At 35.8% G+C, this 24,948-nt stretch overlaps 10 protein-coding genes across 10 annotated transcripts; 7 read left to right on the top strand and 3 right to left on the bottom strand.

Moving 5' to 3' along the window:
* Positions 1-271: 271 nt before the first annotated feature.
* DFA_06499 (uncharacterized protein) lies at positions 272-967 on the top strand (the record flags this gene model as incomplete). Its single annotated transcript, XM_004362143.1, has 3 exons — positions 272-323; positions 427-485; positions 785-967. 3 exons carry the CDS (start codon positions 272-274, stop codon positions 965-967), a joined length of 294 nt encoding a protein of 97 aa, XP_004362200.1.
* A 178-nt stretch (positions 968-1,145) lies between these two features.
* On the bottom strand, positions 1,146-1,671 carry DFA_06498 (uncharacterized protein; the record flags this gene model as incomplete). Its single annotated transcript, XM_004362142.1, has 3 exons — positions 1,146-1,226; positions 1,331-1,454; positions 1,577-1,671. 3 exons carry the CDS (start codon positions 1,669-1,671, stop codon positions 1,146-1,148), a joined length of 300 nt encoding a protein of 99 aa, XP_004362199.1.
* Positions 1,672-2,421: 750 nt separating this feature from the next.
* Positions 2,422-3,433, bottom strand: DFA_06497 (uncharacterized protein; the record flags this gene model as incomplete). Its single annotated transcript, XM_004362141.1, has 2 exons — positions 2,422-2,703; positions 2,804-3,433. The coding sequence occupies 2 exons, from the start codon at positions 3,431-3,433 to the stop codon at positions 2,422-2,424; spliced, it is 912 nt and encodes a 303-aa protein (XP_004362198.1).
* A 368-nt stretch (positions 3,434-3,801) lies between these two features.
* DFA_06496 (uncharacterized protein) lies at positions 3,802-6,246 on the top strand (the record flags this gene model as incomplete). The annotated part of the gene is made up of 6 exons (XM_004362140.1): positions 3,802-4,060; positions 4,284-5,121; positions 5,191-5,485; positions 5,563-5,669; positions 5,746-6,096; positions 6,243-6,246. The coding sequence occupies 6 exons, from the start codon at positions 3,802-3,804 to the stop codon at positions 6,244-6,246; spliced, it is 1,854 nt and encodes a 617-aa protein (XP_004362197.1).
* Positions 6,247-7,244: 998 nt separating this feature from the next.
* On the bottom strand, positions 7,245-14,922 carry DFA_06495 (uncharacterized protein; the record flags this gene model as incomplete). The annotated part of the gene is made up of 4 exons (XM_004362139.1): positions 7,245-13,591; positions 13,665-14,347; positions 14,436-14,594; positions 14,696-14,922. The coding sequence occupies 4 exons, from the start codon at positions 14,920-14,922 to the stop codon at positions 7,245-7,247; spliced, it is 7,416 nt and encodes a 2,471-aa protein (XP_004362196.1).
* Positions 14,923-16,441: 1,519 nt separating this feature from the next.
* Positions 16,442-17,366, top strand: DFA_06494 (uncharacterized protein; the record flags this gene model as incomplete). The annotated part of the gene is made up of 3 exons (XM_004362138.1): positions 16,442-16,677; positions 16,817-17,246; positions 17,319-17,366. The coding sequence occupies 3 exons, from the start codon at positions 16,442-16,444 to the stop codon at positions 17,364-17,366; spliced, it is 714 nt and encodes a 237-aa protein (XP_004362195.1).
* Positions 17,367-17,988: 622 nt separating this feature from the next.
* Positions 17,989-19,647, top strand: DFA_06493 (uncharacterized protein; the record flags this gene model as incomplete). Its single annotated transcript, XM_004362137.1, has 1 exon — positions 17,989-19,647. One exon carries the CDS (start codon positions 17,989-17,991, stop codon positions 19,645-19,647), a length of 1,659 nt encoding a protein of 552 aa, XP_004362194.1.
* Positions 19,648-20,139: 492 nt separating this feature from the next.
* On the top strand, positions 20,140-21,933 carry DFA_06492 (uncharacterized protein; the record flags this gene model as incomplete). Its single annotated transcript, XM_004362136.1, has 1 exon — positions 20,140-21,933. One exon carries the CDS (start codon positions 20,140-20,142, stop codon positions 21,931-21,933), a length of 1,794 nt encoding a protein of 597 aa, XP_004362193.1.
* Positions 21,934-22,304: 371 nt separating this feature from the next.
* Positions 22,305-22,930, top strand: DFA_06491 (uncharacterized protein; the record flags this gene model as incomplete). Its single annotated transcript, XM_004362135.1, has 2 exons — positions 22,305-22,329; positions 22,473-22,930. 2 exons carry the CDS (start codon positions 22,305-22,307, stop codon positions 22,928-22,930), a joined length of 483 nt encoding a protein of 160 aa, XP_004362192.1.
* A 279-nt stretch (positions 22,931-23,209) lies between these two features.
* Positions 23,210-24,841, top strand: DFA_06490 (uncharacterized protein; the record flags this gene model as incomplete). The annotated part of the gene is made up of 1 exon (XM_004362134.1): positions 23,210-24,841. One exon carries the CDS (start codon positions 23,210-23,212, stop codon positions 24,839-24,841), a length of 1,632 nt encoding a protein of 543 aa, XP_004362191.1.
* Between the last annotated feature and the right edge of the window lie 107 nt (positions 24,842-24,948).

The raw sequence follows: 24,948 nt of genomic DNA, 5'->3' as shown, positions 1-24,948 counted from the left end.
ATATATCAGAATGATAGTAATAATAAATCTTGAAAGTCAATCAATTAATTGGTTCAAACAAATTTAAAATATATTATATCAGATCCTACAGTAAACTGCCAAATGACGTTTGCTTGTGAAATTAATTTCATTTTTTTTAATTTTTTTTCTCTAGAGTTCGTTTGAAAAAAAAAAAACGACAGTGAGCTAGGAGGGCTCAAAGGTGTTTCGTTTGGCATTATTTAAAAGTTAGTATTTGTATCACTCCTCTACCCACTCTAGAATATATAAAATGTCCAACAACAGAATCTTCGTTGCTCGTCTCCCATGGTCTGTCTGCAAGAGTATGTTTAAACATATAGTCACTACATATTGATTATATTTAATGATCAAACTTTTTATTAATCTAAATTATTCATTCATTCTCCTCATTAATTAACTATATAGTCGCCCTCAGAAACCACTTCTCCAAGTTTGGTTCCATTACTGATGGTTACGTCGTATTAGTATGTTTCTTCTTCCTTTTCTTAAAAATGAATAGTAGCAACGATAGGTAGCAGTAAAAGTATCATATGACAGGCAAGAATAGATATAACATAGAATGTAATATTTGTATAGATTACATGTAATGTGTGCGTGGATATGATAGATATTTCAATTTTAAAAACCGATCGATATGTCTCAAAACACACATGCATACGATATCTATTACCATTGCCAACCTACGACTACTCTTCTGACTATAGACTCTACATATATAGAGACGACTTTACAAATACTAATTTAATTTATTACCCAACTATAGGATCGTATTACTCGTCGTTCAAAGGGTTACGGTTTCGTCACCTACTCAACCAACGAATCTGCTCAACAAGCTATTGCCGTCCAACACGAAATGGAAGGTCGTCAATTGGTTGTCAACATTGCCTTTGATAAGAACACCCCAAAGGTAGACTCCCCAATGGATATGGAAGACTTGAAGCAATAAACTTACTACTATAATAACAATTTATATTTTTCTTAAACAAAGTAAATCAAATCAAATAGATAGATCAATTGATCGATCTATCTATTATTCTTTTTTTCTAACTCTAAACACAAAGAGAAACTGTACATATGTCTAGTGATTTATTATCTATATTCTATATTATTATTATTATTATTATTTATAATTTAGTAAAAGGGTTATTATTACTACTACTACTACTTGGAGTATCTGGGTCTTTTGATACCTTTCCTGTTACAACCTATAATGAATTGAATGTATTATTGAATTGAAATATGATTAGATCTCATTCATCATTACTCAATCAACAATAGACAATGATAATAATAATAATAAACAACATACACCTTCTTGTATTTTCATTAAACAATCTCTTCCAACCATCAGTAGTTGTACCAATGTCTCTGGATTAGTTTCATATTTATGTGAATCATAGTCTTTTCTAACGCTGTCTTTTAATACTACATTCCTATGTAATCAATAATGATGATGAATGTGTGTACAATACAATATATAGGTTTATTGTTAGCGATTAAATGATCATATGATGATGATGATGATGATGGGTGTGATTTGAGAAAGACATCATACCAAGGTATACCCTGTTCATTTGGATGAGTGAATACTCTCAATGTTCTCATTACATCTCTGTATAGTCTAATCGCTTCTCTTCTCCCCGTTGCCATCGTCCTCCGTCCGTCTTTCGAATGTATAACTCAATCACATAGTACTGCTTTCTGAAATATCAGACCAAGGACCCTTTTCATTTTTTTTTAATTTTTTTTTTCTATCCTTCTTTTGTTCATACCTTCCAATTGCAACAAATCTCCTTCAAACAATAAGAAAAAGGAAACCAAACAATATAACAACAACAACATTCACCAATAGATCAAATCACACACAAAGAACAAAAAGATGGCTCTGATCAGATCAAAGCAAATAGATTCGGAAACGACAAGGCTGATGCCCTTTGCAAAGAGTAGGCTCAAGGTCTAACCCGCTTCACTAAAAAGATTCCTCTTCCTTTATTTTTTACCATAATCTTATTATATATATATATATATATTATACGGTAATGTATTATATTACTACTAATTTTACACTATTATATCCAAAGGCAAAACGAGTGTTATAGTTTATAGAACAAGTACCTTCTCAATTTTAGGTCGATGAATCTATTCAGAAAGGAGGTGAATAAATCATCATCTATAAAATCACTTACTTTTGAATAGATTCATCGATCTATTTGGATGAGCAAGAGAGATGGCATCGTTTTGGAGGAACAATCTGATCAAATCAAGACTCCAAGCAATACCTTTGACATAAAAGTAAGTTAAAGTCAAACAACACCTATAGTTTAAACTATATTTACATTATTACTATTATTAGTTAAAGTTTATTTATTATATACAGGTCATCTATCCTTTTGGATTAGATTATTCTCCAACTACCATATCATCTTCATCTTTTGGAATGGTATTCATTAATTCACCAATTGTTTTCTTTATAAAACAATCATCACATTGATTAGATTGGCCTTGTACCAAATATTTTTGGCAAGTGTCACAAGACTTTGGTGGGACAGCAATCGGAATATGTTGGCAGCTAATTTCATGGTCGATAATATCAATGGTTGGGAATGATCTTTTACATCCATTTAGATCAATTTCCCATTGATGATTGTTATTGTTAAATTTAAAGTTACTTGAACAATAGATCTAAACAAAAAAAAAAAAAAAAAAGAAAGAGCTAATATAAATATTAAAAAAAAAGAAATAGTAAACATCCTATCTTCTCTTTTAAAAATTTAATACTTACAATTAAACCTTGAATCATTTTTTTAACAAAATTAGCTTGTAGTTCGGTTCCAACAGTTGTGAATTCACATCCTTTGATAGAACACTTTCTATTTTCAGATGTAACACATTCCAGGCATTGAATGTGCATGGATTGGCAGACAACAACATTGGTTGGAAGGTTCTTGCACTTTTGACAAATTAGATCGTCATGGGTTGTGTGATTGTCCATTCTCATTCTAATTGGAAGAGATGGGCGAGGAAGAGGAGGAGGAGGAGGAAGGACATCTATTTCTTTCTCTTTTTCCATTTGCAATGATAATGATAAACGAATGGCCTCTTGCAATTCAGGATCATCATCATTAGTTAAGCCATTATAGATATGGTCATAATAATATTGAAAATATCTATTATTATTATTATTATTATTATTATTATTATTATTATTATTATTATTATTATTATTATTATTATTAGGAGCAATACTATTTTTTCTCTTTTCTTCTTCTTCTTCTTCTAATGCTTTACCAAACAAAGTTGCAGTTTGAGCCATCTCTACCAATCGTGTCTCCTCTGGTCCTGGACGAGGACCCTCGTTCATAAGTAGTATATTATTAATTAGTTGTTGGTTATCTATTTCTATATTATTCATTGTTGTTGTTGAATGATGATTAAATTAATAATGTAAATTAAAGTTGATTATCATCTCTTTATACAAAGCACTTGAAGATCAACCATTTCATTTTCTCAAAAAAATAGGCTAAACCGTCACTTGATCGATGTAAAAATTTAATTTAGAATGATTAAAACGTGAATATTTGATTCAATAATTATTGTAATCATACATATTAAATGTGGTATCTCTAATTCTTCTTGATCGGTTTGGTGGAAATTAATTTAATTTTAATTATTTTTTTCTCTTCTTTAATTTTACATGTGGGTGTTAATTAAAAAAGAACTTACATTCTTTCTTTTATTCTTTTATTGTTCTTTTTTATTATAACAACCTGAAAGAAAAGAATGGAAGAGGTTTGGGTAGAATTTGAAGATGCTTCAGACCCTATCAGGTTGGAAGGTTTATACATTGCTGATATAAAGAGAAAAGCCAGAGATGACTTTAAGAAACTAAGAGATGAGGGATTAGATTCTTTCAATTTATTTCAGCTTTCTTTACAAGGAGACAACAACAGAGTAGAAGGTATTGCACTTGACTCCACAACCAAACTAAATACTTTAGTAAAAACGTATCAAGGCTCTATTAGATTACTGTTAAAGCTCAGTATGTATACATTCTACTATGGTTTATAAATTATGATATTTATACAGAATTATTTGACAAATCATTCATGTACTAATCAATTTTTTTTTTTTTTTTTTTTTTCTTTTCTTTTCTTTTCTTTTCTTTTCTTTTCTTTTCTTTTCTTTTCTTTTCTTTTTTTTTCTTTTCTTTTCTTTTCTTTTCTTTTCTTTTCTTTCTTTTCTTTTCTTTTCTTTTCTTTTAGAGCATATTAATATCAATCTCAAGAGAGGGAGAGAATCAAATGATGTTCAACTTGGGCTGAAAAAAGCTAATTTTGGGTCAAGTGTCATTAAACTTCCATATGATCCATTTGCAAGATCGTCTGATAGATCACGATTTGAATATAATGACGATTTGGTTCAGTTGGTCAATCGCACGACGACAAAAGAGTTGGAGGAATTCATTGTGGATAAAGTTGGAAAAGTTCGAGGTGTCTATGTTCAAGGTCCTCAAGGAGTTGGAAAGCCGCACTCCTTGTTTCATATCGTGATGAAACTTCGTCTGGAGAAAGACAATCGCGTCGTTTACATTCCCGACTGCGGAGGATGGGCAGGATCTGGTAATGGATACGAGTTCTTTCTCGAAGCAATCATCTTTGCATTCTCCATCTCAAACGACGATTTCATCGACCAATACCTCAAGAGATTCAAGATATTAAATACTGAGGAGTCATTCACTGAATTCTTGAAAAATGTGGCCATGCACTGCAACAACAAAAATCTTCACATATACACATTCTTTGACCAACACAACGGACTGTCCGATCAGGACAGAACTACTTTCCCTTACTCCATGCCCGAGCGATATCTGGTGGTCAGCGAGCACTGGCACCAACATCTCACCGTTGTCTCTGGATCATCGAACAACGAGTACTATCTTAAGGTGGCCAAGGACGGACAGTGGCCAATCTTTCAGTTTGTCGTTGGCTTCAACGACACTGAGTTCAAAACTTGGAGGGAAATCGAATCCAAGAAACAATTCTCTGACAAGTTGACAGAAGACCATCTCGAAGAAATCAAATACCTGACAAATAATATACTGTTTGTATCAAGTACGTAAAACTCGACCATAGTTTATCTAACCCTAATATTAATTAATACATAATGCAGAATAGAAGTAAATGAAATTTGGAAGATTGCCAATGAGCACAAACCTCTTGATGTTTCTCAAGTGTTGTCAATGTATAAAAATCAACGAGCTAGAATGATTACAGATCAAGACGACTACTTCCTCAAGGAGTTTGTCAAGTTCACGGTGCAAGAGACTGATTACAAGCGTGCGATCTTCTTGATGGACATTGGCGCTCCTGCTACTGCACAGCACTCAATCACCATCAATCAACAGTTAATGTACATAAGGAAATCAGATTCTCAAATTGTTCCTATCATTCCATTGGTTCAGACTGTATTCAGAAATCGATACCTGGCAACGAATTGTACAGGATCGTCTCCACCAAAATATATCGTGAAATCTTTAACAAGACAGTCAAATTCTCAAACGTCGTTAGAGGACTTGCATTAGAAAAATACATCATTGAAATTTTGGAGACTTTGGTCAACAAGGACATCAAATGGGAGATGGATGAAATGTAAAAAGAATCTACTTCCAGGCGATTTCAACGATATCGAAACAGAATACATCAATAGGAAAACAATGATTTTTAGATACATGAAAACCCAATACATCACCAACAATCAATTCGAAGGAGCGGATTGGTCCACAAGCTCATTGTTGGTGCCAATCATGCCAAACTTTAAAGCAGTCGATTGGTTCTTTTGGGATACCAAGAGCCAAACTCTTACATGTTGCCAGGCAACAGTCGCAAATAGTCACACAAACGACTGGAAGGCATCCAAAGTCCGTAGTAATCTTTACAAAAGCTTGACTATTGCCCATGAACAATTTCTTTGGATCACAACAAGAGAATTCTCCCCAAACGCTGTCAACTTTGACAAACAGTTAATCACTCACATCACCAACCCCACATTTCTCTCGAATTTTAGTCTTTTGTCAGAGTATGAAATCTAAATAAAACTGAATGGATTTATCTTTTTATTGATGTATATCCATTTAATCTTCAACTATTTATTTTGTTTGTTGTTCAACTCTTGATAATGTTCTCTGTTTTGTTTTGTTTTCTTTTCTTTTTGTATATTTATAGATAAACTCATAATTTATTCACCATCCAAACAAATGGAAGAGGAAGACCTTCCAAGATGATAGAAATTAGTGAAAGAGTGTTGGGATTGAGAAAATACTATGTTGAGACCAAATTGGTCCAAAGTAATCACGTACTCCCAGCAATGATGACATGTCAAATGTGGGGAAGCGGAAAGACTTATCTAGGAGGAAACTTTCTCTCATCCATGAAACAAATGAATCGCACTGTCTTAAACACATTAAAAAATTTGGAATATATTCTAATCGATGGCAGGAACTTTGAAATGACCAAAGATAACTACTCGGCAGAGTCATGGGTAATCTCTTTTCAAATGTCTATTGTTGAGGCAATCTTATTATTCTCACCAAACACAACAATCACCAAGTCCACTCCTTTCAAACAGGTTTGTCAATCTGCAGAATGCAATAGATTCTTCTTTCATTTCGACGAGTTAGAGGTTGTCTACCACTTCGATTACGCCAACAATCCAATACCACTGCTTTGATAGTCTATCAAAAGTGGGACAAGGTTTTCAAACAGCTCATAGCTTGTGGAAACCCAGTCTATATCTCTGGTAAATCATCGATGTTGATCAATTTTATGATGATCCTTTACATACTCCAATGCATAGTAGATTAATCTTGGAATACCTCCTGTCAACTAATAATCAAGAAACCAATAGATCTTGCAATGGTGATTGACTCTAAGCAATGGCTCATAGTACCAACAGACTCGACAGACAATGTTGCATCATGTTTTGCAGATTTGATTCAATTCTATCATATATACATCAAACCTTTACACAACAGTAACAAAGAGGTCCTTCTCAATTTTCCAAGTATTACACACTTGTGGTCCATTCTAACAGACCCCAAAGAGACAAGTCGCTTGGTTATATAAGATAGGTGCCAGTTTATTATTTTCAATGAACACCAGGAACTCTATATTTTTGATTAAAAGATATTTGGTTTATTGGTTTTGTTTTTTTTTTAATATTATTTTTTAATAAGCATTCATTCTCTTTAATTTTGAATCGGTAATACTTTGATCCTTTTTAAGTTGTCTCCATTTCTTGGCAGAGATTCCAGCAGCTACGAGAACAGCAGCACCAGCAACTGAACCAACAACGATACCTGCAAGGGCACCATTTGAGAGTTTAGAGGATGAGCCAGAGCAATTTGATCCCTCCTTTTCAGAGGCGTCAGAGCTGATCAAGAGATGGAAGTCTGGGTCAATGACTGCAGAGGTACCATAGTTACCGACGCCAATAGCGACAACAGCTTGAACGATAGAGTTAGAGTCGGTTGGTTGATCCTTTGAGATGACTTCATTGGTGGAACGTACAATCTTTCCATCGGCCAAGGCAAACTTTGTGAATTTACCATAGAGTGTTCTACCGTTGATTTGGAGTGAGATGGCAGTTAGATCTTTAGAGTTATCACCATACTCGAATTGTTTGAGTGAACATGCGTCGTCTGAAGATGTGGATGCAGAGGCAACAGAAGAGAACAATACTTGAAGACCATTGTTTCCACTTTCAAAATCAAATTTGGACAGTGAAACAGAGTACTTTATCGAACCAGGTGACATTGTACTGGTTTGACCGGCAAAGGTAATGTTGGTCTCATAGTAAAAGTATTGAACGGTTACATTGATATGAGTGGTGATCTTGCCTTCACGAACAACATCGGTTTGATAGAGGTAGATGAGTTGTTGGTCGGTCTTGGTCTCGTTGAATGTCCAATTCTTACCAAACTTGTATTCTCCAATGATTTGATCCATAAAGTCGACTTCACGAATCGAGATGACATTGATATCGAGTTTGACACCAGACTCTGTGTCGGTTTGGTTGGTGTTTGGATTGTCAGTGCTTGGGTCGGTTGGTGGAGGAATCTTGCCTGGCTCGGCTGAGCAGTCTGATCCTTGCCAGTTACCTTGACAGACACAATGGTAGACACCGAGTTGACCGACACAAGTACCACGTCCAGAACAAACTGGAGTACCTGGACAAGTGACAATGGGACCAGTCGACGATGGATTGGTAGAGCTTGAAGGTGCTACAGTTGTCGCAATACTAGTTTGACCGGTAGTTGGGTTACTAGTGGTTGGGTTGCTAGTAGTGGGTGTAGCAGTAGTTGGATTACTAGTAGTTGGATCAGATGATGCAGTAGTGGCAGAGGTTGGAGTAGAGGTTGTTGGAGTCGAGGTGGTTGGTGTAGCAGTTTGAGTTGTCTGAGATGTGGTTGGATCGACTGTTGTTGGGGTACTAGTTGTTGGAGTAACAGTTGTTGGGGTGACAGTAGTTGGAGTGACAGTTGTTACACTAGTAGTAGTTGGATTAACACAAGTTGGATTAATACCCTTGACATAGGCACTAAAGTTTGGATCAAACTCTACATTGTAAGAGAATGATGGAACATTGATGACAATCTTTGATTCAAGGAGACCGTTTTGAGTGGACCATAGTGGATCGGATTTGGCAAGTGGATTAATCTCGATGGTTTGAACCGAGTAATCAACCAAGATTCTAGTACTGAAACGAGCGGTAAATACAGAGTACTTGGTTTCAAAGTCATAGGCCAACACAGATCCAGTTTGACTACTGTAAAAGAGAGTGTAGGCAGTTTGGGCAGATGCACATCCATCGGCATAGGTTGTGGGGGTCGATGCGCTATAGATGACTTGAAGCGAGTTTCCGGTGGTTACAAAGCCATAGTGGTCAATGGCAACTTGATGTTTGAACGAGTGAGATGATTCGGGCAACTTTTCACCGCCAAACTCAAAGAGTGCACCATACTCAAACTCGTAGGTTTTGATGGTGATCTTGGCTTGCTCTCCACTACTTGCAAACGATGCAGTGTAAGTGTTGACTGTATAAGTGTCGTATTCAGCCTTGCCAGCGAGGATCCAGTACATCTTGGATGCTTCATACACCTTGACAGTGACACCAAAGGCATCAATCTCACGGATGAATTGGACGCCGACATTGTAGGTGGTTTGATCGGTTGTGACAGACCCACCAAACTCTGAGGTGCTGGGGACTGGGACGGTAAGGTTGACGGCAGTGTGACAGAGTGCACCACCAAATCCAACGTCACAGCTACAGATACCATTGAGACAGGTACCGTGACCATTACAGTTGTTTTGACAAGTGAGATCGGCGTAGCTAAAGATATTGGCAGTGCCAATGAGACCGGTCGAGATGACAGAGACTGGGATGAGTGCGAGGGTAGGTTGGACGGTACTGTCAAACGAGCAGTAGAGTGAGTTTTCAGTGATGGCTATGGCGACGGTACACTCGCTGTCTCCAATATAGACGACGAGCGGGTCAAAGAAGTTCTTGCCGGTAATTGTCACGACTTGTGCGACTTGGTAGATGGGTGGGTTGGTGACAGTGTAGACTTCAGGGCCGAGAGAGTCGTATTTGGTGATGGCGACCTTGCCGTCGATAGCAACTGTGAGGTTACCCTTACGGTAGAGACCGAGTGGGACAGTAGCGGTAATCAAAGTGTTTGAAACAAACGAGGTGATGGGACAAGACACATTGTTCAACCAGACAGAGGCGTTGGTAAGACTACCGTCGACACGGAACTGGTTGAGGAAGGTACCCTTGATGGTAATATCAGATGGACCGGTTGTTGGAGCTGGGATAACCTGTGAGATGATTGGAGTCAAGTAGACCATGTAGTTGGCCGATGTTTGACCGTCGACTTGGACGTTGTACATACCACTCTTGGTGTCTTTGGCAAGAGTCACCGAGAGGAGGAGGTCAGATACACCAGACAATGCAGTGAATGGGGTAGTGTAGACATTGGCAAGATCACGACCATAGTTTGTACCATTGAATGTAAGTGTCGTACCAGACTGGATGGTGTTGAAGATGGTTGGTGGGAGATACGAGAATGTCAACAAACTTGAAGACATACCATCAAAAGAGACGGTAAGATTCTTGTTGAGACCGGTACCTGCAGGTGCATTGATGAGGAATTGAAGGTTGTTGGTTTGGACGATCGAGTTTACACTTCCACTCGAACCATTGACCCAAACACGAATAGAGGTCGAGTAGTTTCCAGAACGTTGGTTCAACCAACTACCAGTGATCGTTGATCTACCTCCAGTGGTTGGTGCGGCGGTGGAAGTTCGAATAACGGGGTACAACGTCACAAAGAGTGGGTTGGTCGTCTTGGCGTTGGTCACCGATCTAACATACACATTCTCATTGTAGAGAGCGGCCGTTGCAGTAAAGGTAATCTCGGAATCGGTGATGGACTGGATGGCCATCAACACAGTGCCAAAGTAGACTTGAACCTTGGCTGGGTCGACACCAAACTGGTATCCCTTGAGTGTGATTTGGTTGTTTTGTGTGATGGTGTAGCTGTTGAGTTGTGGAGCACCATAGGTGAACTTGGTGGTACCGTTGACACCGTCAATCTCGACGTTGAATGGAATATCGATATCGGCGGCCGAACCTGGAGGAGCTGAACACACAATGACAGCGGCATTGTTGACGACGTCGTTGGCGAGGTAGGTGAGATTGGCGCATTGACCCTTTGTACCGATGTAGATCTTGGGGCTGGTCGAGTTACCATCGACGGTAGTACCGTTGAAAAAGTAACCCATGACAGTGATATTACCACCGGCATAATCGACCGATGAAACAGACGTGATGATGGGAGTAAACTTCCATGGGAATAGGTTAGATGATTGACCATCGACAATAAACGAGATGTTACCATTTTGGCTAAATGGAGAGACTGTCACACGTGACAATACTTGTGTAGTGTAGGATGCGGTAGAGTTTACGAGTGGACCAAAGGCTAAAACATTGAGATATGGTTTGTTACCAAAATTGGTACCGGTCAATTCGAGTAGCATGTTGGTTTGGACAATCTTGGTGACGTTGGCAGCTGTATAGTTTACGTAAAAGTTGTTGGAGACGGTCGAATCAATCATGGCGAACCCACGTTTATTGAGACCTGATCCAATACCGGCTACACAGGTCATGCAGGTACGGTTGTAAAAGACAACATTGTTACAGAACGTTTCACCGATGAGGATGTAGTTTTGGACAAATGCACCAGCACCATTCTTGTTGTTAAAGTGGTCACCGTAGATTGTGATGGTGGTAGCACCGGCGGTTGGGAACACGCCTACGACAGAATCAATTTGTGGAATGAGACGAACATAGAGTTGGTTGGAAGCGAGGTTATCGACAGAGATGTAAATGACACCGTTGAGCATATCGACTGGTGTGTCGGCGATGATCGACTGATAGTACATGTCCCCGGTAGCATTGAATGGGATGAGTGTGGCTACATTACCTGGTATATCTTGATAGATATAGATACTAATCTTGTCCATATCAGTACCAATGTTGGTACCATTCAATGTGATTTGGTTGTTCTTCCATTCGTATACTTGGAGTCTGGGTGCAATGTATTGGAATGTGGTCATGATGGTATTGGGACCGAGTGTAAAGTTGAGTGGCTTGATACCGGTGCCGGCAGCGACATTACACGTGATATAGGTATTCGAGTAGGTTACCTGTGGCGATGTACATGGTGCGCCGCCAATCGTAATATCCAAGTTGGTTTGGTTTCCTTGCCAATTTAAAATATTGAAAAAGGTACCTGTGAATGTGATCAGACCACCATAGATGGTTTGCGAGGTGACACGAATGATCGATGGCAACAAGGTCAATTCGACAACATTGGATGTTTGTCCTTGCACAGTCACCGATATATTTCCATTCTTGGTGATTGATGGAATCGAACAGATTAATCTCGATGGTTTAGTGGCGACGGATTGACAAGCCAATGGATTGCCATTTAGATTCAACTTGATACGATCTAGATCTGGTCCAAAGTTGGCACCGTAAATAGTGAGGATTTGACCGTTTTGTGTAAACGAGGAGATGGATGGTGCTGGATAGTTGATCGATTGGTAGTTGGATGTTTGGCCGTCGACTGTAATGTAGGCATCGTTGGCGAGACCTGAACCAGCTGGAGCTGTACAAGTAACATAGGTGCCATTGACATTGTACGAAAATTCTGGTTGAGCACAAGTACGACCACCAATGACCACTCTAAAGTTGGTTTGCATACCGTCGGTACGGTACTGAGTCAAAAACATACCACTAATCGTTACAGTGTTACCCTCAGTCGATGTGATGGGAGTGATCGTCGCAAATTGTGGACGGTAGACATAGTTGATCGATCCCATCTGGTTACCCGCCTGAATAAAGATCTTTCCGTTTTGGGCATAGACTGGCACGGTTGCATTGAGTGATTGGACGAGTGTGTCGTAGGTAAAGTTGACTGCGACGGGGTATGGAACAAATACCTGTGGTGTAGTCAGAGCATTACCAAAGTTACTACCATAGATGGCGATAGAGGTACCATTTTGGACGACCTCGGTGGCTGCAGGAGACTTGTAGGAAAAGGAGACGTTTTGGACGACATTGTCAATAGTGATGAGCATGGTCTTGTTGGCGCCGACACCTGGTGGTGCAAGACACGACAGAATCGTTTCATTGGCCAATAGGACGACATTGGGACATGGGACAGCATCGATAGTGATTGAAATCTTCTTTTCATCATTACCAAAAGCATAACCATAGACTGTCACGAAACCACCCATTGTACTAACCGGTGGGATCGATAGTACCGATGGAGTAGTGTAATTGACACGCAAACCAGAGAATACGTACTTTTCAATAGTAATACTGAGATTAAAACTCAAAGAGATGCCTGCTGGAATGGTCAAACCCAAAGTACGGTTATTCAACACCTTGATGGGGTATGAGGTGGTCATACCATCGATAGCATAGGAACGTTTGGTATACTTGAAACCGACGGTACCGCGAGCGAGTGGAACAATGATCAATCCTCCGGCAGCGTCAATGGTCAGTTCTTGTGGTTCAATGTATGGTGTGTCACCGTAATAGACCAACTCACCGGCTGAACTAAATGCTTGATACGACAATCTACCAAGCATCGTGTTGTAGTTGGCAATAAGCGTACCGTCAAACGTACCCATCGGACAATAGATACCAGTCAAACAAGTGGTTCCGTTGGTCACACGTTCTCCGTCTCTTGGACCACCACCATTACGAATAATAAAGCTTGTCTGGTTACCAATACCACCAGCCATAAAAGTAGCCGATGGGAAACTTTGCCATGCCCAAGTAGATCGAATCAAATCATATTGTAACTTTGTTTCATACAATCCCATGTATGGTGTATGTCCTTCAAACAATACCTCTTTTTGTGCAGTCACTGAATTATTAATAATAACAGCACTCATTGCATAATAATTTAATCTAATCATCTTTACATTTTCATCATCATCTAAAAAGGAACATAAAAAAAGAAATAAATTAATAATTAATTAAATAATTATATATATATTTTGATTACTTACAAAAAGCAGCTCTATAACTAGTAATATTAGAAGATTGACCAACTCTAATGGTTAGAGGGAAAAGATTGGTTGAAGAGGTGACTGGATGATTGGTTTGACAAGAGATGGCGTAATGGGGTTCGACAATATCAATGTAGAGACATGGATGATAGAGGTAGCCAGTGGTGACCGAGATGGCAGTCTTGTCGGCACCAAAGTTGTTACCGACGATGGTAATCAATTCACCGTTGCCTTTACGAGTGGGGTAGACCGATTGAATGGCTGGAGCTTTGTATTTCCAATAGGTGATGTTGAATGTGGTGAAACCATCGTCAACCAAGATAAAGTTTACTCCAATGCCAGTCATGGCTGGCATCTTAAAGACAAGTGTCTTGTATTGTGGGTCACGAGAAACGATTTCACAAGATACTGGGGCACCTCCAAATGGATTGACAATGATATTGACATCTTCGACGACAAAGTTGTCCAAAAACTTGATGGTCACATCACCACCTTCAGAGGGCATTGGTGCAACGTACGGATCGGTAGCTTCACTATACTCGAGCAAATAACAATTGGAAGTGGACGAGTAGGGTGGAAGACCCATGAAAAAGTTATTACTTGTGAAAAAGAATGCTACCTTTTGATTTGGATCTCCTCCTGGAATATGAGCTTGGAAATTATTATACATTTGATTTACTCCTCTAAAAAGAAAATAAAGAAAAAGAAATATTTGTGTAAAGAAAAAGAAATATTTATATAATATTCTTGTATAGGAATTGTTGTACTTACGTTGGATAGTCATACATGACTTCACCTCTTTCTGGACCAGAACTGTAACGGAGTTGATTAAATATATCTCTGTCAACACCGACATAGCAGTTTACCAAACTAGGGAATTTAGATGTTAAAAATTTCAATTCTTCTTCAGATGTAACAGTTGCCAAATATCTAAAAATAAATAAATACATAAATAGTAATCAAATCAAATTAATAAAATGTAATGTTTTTAATTAAAATATATATAGATAAATTTTTAAATGTATACATACGGTTGTTTTCCAAAATACTTTGGAAGTGCAGCAAGATAGTTTAAGGCTTCATACCAAGAATATATACTTCCGACACCAATTGCACAATAGGTGTGGTTGTTGGCGGCTTCGCCAGAGTCCCATGTGTATGGGCTTGCACATTGAGCAGATACCAATGATGACGACAATAATACTGAACCCAGTACTATTGTCGACAAGAGTAAAAGCACAGTTTTAAAAGATGACATGATGATCATCAATTTGTTGATTTGCAATATTCAATAATAACACAAACAAAAAGATATATAAAGAAAAAAATTATATAAAGAAAAAAATAGATTATATAATTAAATATCTAGATTTAGATATACTGTTGGTCTGTGTGTAATGAAAGAATATTGAAAAAAAAAAATATAGTGATACAAATAGAGATAATAGTAATACAAAAATTGTTATGTGTGTGATGAAAAGAATAGCAATTGAAAATCTAGCTTGATTGTTGAACCAGTTGTTTAAATAGACGATCTCTATTCGATTCCTCTCTCCTCTCTCTCCTCTTCACAAAACCATCAAATCTTGCGAATCAACAATTGCGCAAAGACAGTGTAGCGATATTAATAAAATAGAGGAGGAGGGGATGTGGCCCTACTGCGTCGGGTAGCCCCATGGGCGATGGAGCGGTGAGAGTTGATTAATTTGTTTTGTCTATTTTCTTTCTTAACCCTTTGCCGATTGAAGAGAGACTGTAGCTATGGTTGGAGACATCATAAAAGGGACAGTCGAAGGACACTGCTGTTGTTGCCGTACGCAATCGTAGATCTGGCCTAAAAATCTAGATATGCTGTCAGCAGAGTCCCTCGATTTTTTTTGATTTTTTGTGCTAAAGACACCCCGACACAACGATCTAGATACTGTCGACAGGGACTGGGATCTCTTTGCTCAAACGCGTTTTGATCGACCGCTGAGCTAAAAGTGACAACTCTAGTCGGTTGAGCTGGGGAAAATAATACTACTACCAAACCTAACCCTAAGCGCAATGATTTGCCAAACCGTAACATTGGGTTCTTCACGACATGAGCTTGGTATCCATCTTATCTTTGCCTTTGTGCGTGTCGATTAATAGTCTGCAAACATTCGAGAATTGCAGTTACATGGGAAACTCTTATTTTCTTGCTCCATTTTCCCCTCTAGTTTAAAGCACACAATATCAAACCAATTGCGACATACAGCACTGCAAATCTATTATTAATTTTTGTAATGGTATAGTATGAGAGAAGGAGGACATGAGGATGAGAATATTAGATTAGATTCTTTTCATATCAAGAGGAGAGTAACAACAACAACAACAAAGATATTTACAAACACAAAACGTATAGGATGTCTAAAAGTAGAAGTAGAAGAAGAATTGCGCAAATCGACTAATATTAAATAATAACCGATCGACGATTCATTTCAAAACTACTACTACTACAGAGCAGACACCTTTGCAAAGTAGTAATTTGATGTTGTTGGGGAGTTGTGTGTCGTGTCGCGTGTTGCTTGTAATTAGGTTAATGGGGGGATGGGGATGAGATGATCATACCTACCTTTTTAGATATTAATTAATTAAACATAAAGATCGTGATAAGATCTGGTTTTGGGATCACTACTCCTTCTCATTGCATCATCTGTCTTTTAATTGCTTCTAAGGATGATAAATAACTATAGTAGTAGTAGTAGTATTGTATAACTATATATAATTATTATACTCTATTAATAAAGAGAATAATGATCACTGAACCATCACAGAGATATACAAGCGCACAAAAAAATAAGGAACAAGTGAGCAAAAAAAAAAAAGAACAAAGTGCGTGTTTTGAGGTTGAAAAATGGGTACAGACGACGGGTGATGGGTCGCTTTCATCAGAAGAAGTACATCAAACATGTGCACCTAAAGAGAAACATGACAACTTTGTTCAATTTAAACAACTCAGCAACATTGCATTGGTATCGAAATGGATGATGTATATATATCGGCGGGAGAATAGTTTCATCATTTGCACCAATTTGGCAAGAAAATAATAGTGTTCAACTCTATGTCTTTCAATCAAAGTATTACAACTTTGATATTGACAGATGGTAGGTACATTAAATCTATTCAAGTTTGGACGTTCTTGTTGATGCCTATGATAAGTCAGAATTTCTCATCCGTTTGAATCCATTGTTTAATGACCTTGGGCACTTTAAAAATTTAAAATATATTAATCTATGTTTGAGCGATGACAATCACAATATGCAAGTGGTGGAGCGAAAAACCCATTTCGAATATCATACCATATTCAAATATCTCTCCAATAATAGTCACCTCAACATTGGATATGACTTTATCGAATTGCAAAAGCTAAAACAACTCTTCACCAATTGCAGCGCATTCAATCATATTGAATCTCTCAAAGTTGGTTTCGTCACATGCACATTGTACAAGGATGAGGAGTATGAGGTTGTGGGTTGTGGAAGTTGTTCTGATTTGATGAATTTAGGTGGTGCCGAACGACAAGACATTGGAAGATTGGGATCAACTATGCATCAATGTGTTTGTTAACAAACAATACAACTTTGAAAAGATTATGGTTGAATGATCCACATGGATTTCCTTCTCTATCAGGAAGAGAATCAATTTCAAAGAATGGCATCCTCGTTTACATCGATTTGAAAATCAAACAAAACCATTCAAGTTCTTGGCCTATCATATCATCCGACTATCATTTCGCCACAATTCTTCTCGGCTCTATCCTCCAATCAAAGCATTACAACTTTGATTCTGAACAATCATACCTTGTTCCGAGACTACGTTCCATCATTTTGTCAATTATTAATAACCAACCAAACAATTAAATCATTGGATACAAGTGATAACGATTTTGACTCTAGTACCGAGTTGAATCAAGCATTCGCGCAAAACAAATCCATTCGAATTTTGGATATATCATATACTCGATTCGAATCGGATATATTTGATTCATTTTTGGAGAGTGTCACTATCCAATACATGTTGATTGATCAATTTGGATTGGAAAAGAAATATCAAATAACCCCAATAAAATAATAACAAAAATATTGACCCCAATATTTTTGTCAATCAAAATCATTGATCAATTGTTTTATATTTGATAGTACAGAAGATAAATTGATGAATTTGTATTTTAATCATTCCATTATTTTGGATTAATCAACCACACCTTAAAATAATAATCAAATTATAATTTTTCCTTTTTTTTTTTTTTCTCAAAGCATGCTTTTTTGAATGAATCATATTATTATAAATACAAATACAAATGACTACTAGTACTACAACTACTACAACAAAGACTACTACTACTACTACTACTACAACTAAAGATAATCAAATAGATGATAGATGTTATGTCGTACAACTATCAAAATATATTCAATCTATTATCATTGATATGGTGATTCGCGATTATGATTCTAAATATTGTAATGGATTCAAGTACATATCATCAAACAAAGAATCATATCTAATGATCAACAAACAACCTAAAAAGAAACAAAACAACGATGCTACATTCAAACAGATGATCAGCTATGCTTTAGTATCGAAATGGTGGTTGAAAGTAGTACAACAAATAACATCATCAAACTTGGTGATTACCAAGTTGAAAGAATCAAAATTTAGTGGACTTGATACTACAGCGATAGAACATCTAAAATGGAATTTAGTGTGTGAACCCGATATATATGAACCAAAGTACAAGAGATCAAAGATTGATTTTGCAAAACTACCTCTTTTACTCCCACAACTAAAGACAATCGATATCATCGGTAAAGATTTGGAAAATAAAGCAATACTAGATATTGTACGACTCATCAATACATTCCCACACATTCAAACCAACTTAAAGATCACATCTAATTATAATAGTCAAGCAATACAGGTTGAATGGCCTCGAAATATCTCTTTTGATGGACCACTTAAACCAATAGTAGACTTTACAATCATTAATGGTTATGAGAATGATTTATCTATGGAACACAATTATATGTATCAAATGATTGAATTTCTTCGACCAAATACAATCAATATGTCTCTTGCAAGTGACCAATATTTTGGTGGAGATGGTCATTTTGATTATGAAGATTTATTTGAACATTTAAATACGACAGCAACTAGACACATCAACATTAAAAATGATTATATTGAATTGGAACATTTAAAATTATTAGTATCTCGAGATGCATCATTTAATTTTCAATCGCTCAAGACTTGTATCATCACATGTCCATTAGAGACTGAAATTTATCAAAATAATGGAAATGACGACACGTGTCATTGTAGAGACATATTCATGGGAGATACTTTGGAAGATTGGGATGAATTTTGTATCAATCTAACAAACAATACAACTTTGACGACACTTTGTTTGGAAGAACCATTTCACGAACACCCTAGAAGTACTGAAAGTTTTGATAATAGTCAAGAAGAATCTATTGCATGCGTGGAAAGATTATCATCCTCCTTTACACCAATTTGGAAAACAAACAACACCATGAACGTTCTAGGACTATCATTTCTTCCAAATATTATATCACCACAATTCTTTGACACTTTGAGTCAACATAATCAAAGTATCACAACTTTGATGTTGACTGAAGGTACATTACTTCAAGAATACATTACTCCACTATCTAAATTGATAATGACCAACCAAACAATCAAAGAACTAGATATCAGTTGGAACTATTTAAAATTGATTGACGAGTTGGAACAGGCATTCAAACAAAACAAATCAATTCGAGTATTAAATATTGCAAAGAATCTATTTCATTTAGATTTGCTTGATGCATTATTAGAGAGTGACAGTATTCAATATTTATTAATTGACCAAACAATGGCACAACATAATCATAAACACCGATACTTTAAACAATCAAAATCATTGATTCAATGTTTTACAATTCCCACAAATAAATAATAATAATACAAAACAAAACAATAAAGGATAGAAATATGTCTTCTTTTCTTTTTATCCTTTTTTTTTTTTTACCACTCAAGGATAGATCGCTCTTTTTAATGAACCTCATTGCGATCTATTTTATTCATCATATATCTAAGCACCAACCACAACTATCTATATATGAGTCAATTTAATTGACGATACTACAACATCAACAACTACAACATTCAATCAAACAAGAATTCATTCGATTACTATCTAAATTAATATTGACCAACCAAACAATCAAATCTCTCCACTTCAAAAGGGGCCGACGACTGCTGCTGAGAAGTTTTTAATTAATTCTACTCATAAAGAGCATGGATATGCTGACCTGGTCATTGACCCCTAAATTTACTAGAAATCTTTTCCGACACCAAAACCCTTAGTTGCACAGAAATAGCAAAAATCCGCAGCATGTCAAATATAGAGTACAATCAAAGAGAACCAACAAGCGAAAAGAAAAACATCATGTATCATACTATAGTCGATGATGATGACACAGTTAACGTTTGTGTATTATCAAGATACACACAAGCAATGATCATTGGAGCTGTCATATATGATCATGATTTCAAAGATAATGATCATTGTAATGGGTTCAAGATATTAACAACACAACAAGCATCACATTTAATGATTAACAAGAGACCTAGAAAGAAAGAAAACACCTATGTTACATTCAAACAGGTATGTAATATTGCATTGGTATCGAAATGGTGGATGGAGGTAGTTTGTCAAACAACATCTAAAAGTTTAAAGATTACTGGTCCGATGAAAGAATCTCGCTTTTCATCATCAGATAATAATAATGTAGATTCTCTGAAATGGAAGGTTGCTTACCAACAAGTGAATTACTTTGTTAATAACAACCAACAAGAAAGATATGGAATGTTTGACTATTCAATATTACCTCTTTTTCTACCAAACCTCAAAACAATCTATATTAAAGGAGTTGATGCGAGCAAGGAAGCAATTCAAGACATTGTAAAAGTTATCAACCTATTCCCACACATTCAAGTCATACTACACATGACCATTTACTCTCAATCAAATGTTACTTGGCCCGAAAACATAAACTTTGATGGATTACCACTCAAACCGATTATATCATTTACAAACAGATACATTGGTCCTGAGAATGGTCATTTTAAACGATTGATCCATCTTGAACCAACCTACCTCAATTTGAGACTCGATAGTCACACTATTCACCACACCATTATACAACAAATACCACAGTATACAGAACCAATCTGTCCAAGTTGTGATCGTCTAGTTTCATGGAATCAAGCCGACCAGACACAATTTTACTGCACTACTTGTAAACAACCGTTTAATATATCACCAATACATGTTAGAAGGCCAGCATTACCCACTCTCCCACCTTTATTCCGACGCCTCATAACAACTCGTCACATTAACATTATTTTAGATTTTATTGAATTGGCACATCTAAAATACTTTTTCAAAGATCCATTTCAAATTGAATCAATTAAAACTGGTATTGTTACATGTCTATTGGAGAGGGAACTGGTGCCTGGGTTTCAAAGAAAAAATACACAAACTTGTACTTGTGACACTGGGTCTCCTCCATCCATCGTCAGAGATACTATAGAAGATTGGGATCAACTATGTATCAATCTCACCAACACTAGAACTTTGAAAAGACTTTGGTTGGAAGATTTTCATGGATCCAGAGTGGTGAATCAAACCAATAATGAACAACAACAACAACAAAAAAAAAAACAATTTGAAAGATTAGCATCATCATTTGAATCGATTTGGAAAAAAAATAATAGTATTGGACTTGTTTCATTATCAAAACTTCCACATATCATATCGCCTCTATTCTTCTCAACTCTATGCCATAATCAAAGTATTACAACGCTAATGTTGATCAATGGTACATTGGATCAAGAATACATTCCATCATTTTGTCAATTATTATTGACCAATCAGACAATCAAATCATTGGATATAAGTGGTAATCATTTGGCACCAAGTACCAAGTTGAACAAGGCATTGAAACAAAACAAATCGATTAAAGTATTGAATATAGCTGATAACAAATTTAATCAAGATATATTTGATTCATTATTGGAGAGTGACACTATCCAATATTTAGTGATTGATGAACAATTATCAAACCAAAGATTTTATCAGCATCACCCATATTTTAATCAATCAAAATCATTGATTAAATGTTTTATACTACGTGTTGCACTTAATTTCATTTTCAATTCTTCCATTCTTTTGGATTAACTAAATCGTCTGGATCAACAATTATAAAAAGGATTAGAATAATCCAATAAAGAGACATTCTATATTCTATATTATTTATTCTATATTCATCTTTTAGTACTAAAATTAATAATCATTTACAATCTAATCTAAAGTCATTATTACTATCTATATATTCATATATCTATATATTATTATATACCTCTCAAACTAATTATATATTTACCAAGTATCTATATAGTTATTACAACAATAACATTCAAAATGACTTTATTGAATTGTTGGATCTAAACCACTTTATTGTCAAACCATTTAAAATCCAATCACTCAATGTTAGAATACTTACATGTTCATTGGAAAAGTCAGAGGCCAAAGAAGGAAACATAGGATATATGGGATGTAAACCAGGTAGATTTGGTATTTTTGGAGAGAGTTCTGATACCATGGAAGATTGGGATCAATTATGCACTAATTTAACAAACAATACAACACTGAAACAATTATATTTGGATAGTGCACATGGTGGAATGTGGAATAGAGTACTAGTTAATATTAAAAAGAGAGATGGAACTATTCTACATCCATCACTTTCATTGAAAAGAATGCATCTACATTTGCACCAATTTGGATTGGTAATAGTATCTTGTCACCACAATTCTTCTCGGCTCTATCACTCAATCACACTATTACAACTTTAATGTTAACAAATACAACATTATTTCAAGAATTCATTCCACCACTGTGCCAATTATTATTGACCAACCAAACAATCAAAGCATTGGATATAAGTGGAAATCTTTTGGCACCAAGTACAGAGTTGAATCAAGCATTCAAACAAAACAAATCAATTCAAGTATTGAATATTTCTGGCAACAAATTTAATCAAGATGTCCTTGATTCATTATTAGAAAGTGATTCTATTCAATATTTGGTAATCGATAAAACATTTGCAGCTCAACACCAACACCAACACCAATATTTTAGTCAATCAAAATCATTGATTAAATGTTTTATATAATATATTGATAAAGGTGGATATAAATTGATAGATAGATAGATAGATAGATAGATAGATAGATAGATAGATAGATAGATAGATAGATATAAATAGTGATCGCAAAAATAATTAAATAAAGTATTTATTTTTTTCATTTTTCTTGGTTGGTGGTTTCAAAGAGTTTGCGAGATTGAGGAGAATCATTATTTATTTATTTTTGTTTATTACAATCATTATATTTAATTATTTATATATTTAGGTATATTTATATCTATAACATCAATTATAAAAGAATAACATATGAATGCAAAACTAAATGAAGATGGTTGTGCAGTAGTACAACTATCCGAATACATTCAATCAATGATCATTGAAAAGTTGATTCACTGTGACGATAATACACTCACATCTTCTTCTTCTTCTTTAAAAGAAGGGTTCGAGTATATATCAATTGACGATCTAGCACATCTAATGATCACCAAAACACCGATTGAGGAAGATATCAAGTTTATGGAGCACTATCAACTAGCAGACATTGCATTAGTATCGAAATGGTGGATGAAAGTAACTCGTCAAAGAGCAACATGTATAACTGTACAAGGTGAAATACTAGAATCATCATTCTTTTCAGATAATAATGTAGAGCGTCTCAAATGGGCTATTTATAATGATGACTACCATTATGATTATTCAAGATTACCTCTTTTACTACCACACCTACAATCAATCTATATTATTGGAGACAACTTGAATAGAAAATCTATTCAAGAAATTGTCCAAGTCATCAACTTGTTTCCACATATTCAAACTGACCTAGATCTATCTATTGATAATCCAGACGATAAATTCGAATTAGAATGGCCTGATAATATACACTTTTATGGAATTGAACCAAACGTGATGGTAACACACTCAAACAATGAAAAATACTTTGATTTTAGTCTTTGTGCAGATGGTCGATCGGTTCCAGACACGTTTCATCAAATGTTGGAAGACCTAAAACCAAGCGTTGTCAATCTTGATATGGATCATGGTGATCAAGATGGAGTTTATCATTCAGACCATCCCATTTTATTCCCTCATCTCTTGTCAACTCTTCATCTCAACATTCAATATGACTATGTCGAACTGGAATATTTAAAAACCTATGTCACCAATCCATTCAAATTTGAGTCTCTCAAAGTTGGTATTATCACTTGTCCAATGGAAGAGGCATTTGCACAACAACAAAAACAACAAAAACAAAAACAAGATGATTTTAAATATTTGGGATGTCAACCATGCATCAATCAAGGTGAATCAGAGTATGGTGATATTTTACAAGATTGGGATGACTTTTGTACCAATCTAACCACCAATACAACTTTGAAAAATCTTTGGTTGGACAATCCACATGGACCAATGTCTGAAAGAGTATGGGGGATGCGATCAACCATTAAACAACGATCGGTTTCATTGGAAAGATTGGCATCTACATTTTCCCCAATTTGGAGTGCCAATAGTACTATTCAAGTTTTAGGCTTATCAAATATGGCAAATATCATATCCCCTTTGTTTTTCTCTGCCCTATGTCATAATCAAAGTATTACAACACTAATTTTAGCCAATGGTACATTGGATGAAGAATACATGCCATCATTTTGTCAACTATTAAAGACCAACAAAACAATCTTAGCACTAGACATCAGTGGTAACCGATTTAAAAAAAGTGAACAGTTTATGATGGCATTCCAAGAGAACGAATCAATCCAAGTATTAAATATCGCTGGTACATTCAAAGATTTGAACAGATATTTATTTGATTCGGTGTGGTTAAGAGATACTGTTCTACGATATCTAGTCATTGATAAAAAATTGGCATTGCATTTTGATCAACATAAATATTTTAGTCAATCAGAATCATTGATTAAATGTTTTGTTACAATTGATTAAAAATTTCAAAAGAAAAAAATCTTTAAATCGATAGTGAACTTCAAATTTAGTTAATTATTTTTGTATAATTAAATTATTATGGTCAATAGTGAATCAAATGATGAATT

Source organism: Cavenderia fasciculata, assembly GCF_000203815.1.
Source record: "Cavenderia fasciculata unplaced genomic scaffold Scf_Dfasci-G-p-12c09.r1-3, whole genome shotgun sequence".
NCBI lineage: Eukaryota > Evosea > Eumycetozoa > Acytosteliales > Cavenderiaceae > Cavenderia > Cavenderia fasciculata.
This window is presented reverse-complemented; position numbering and strand designations above follow the sequence as displayed.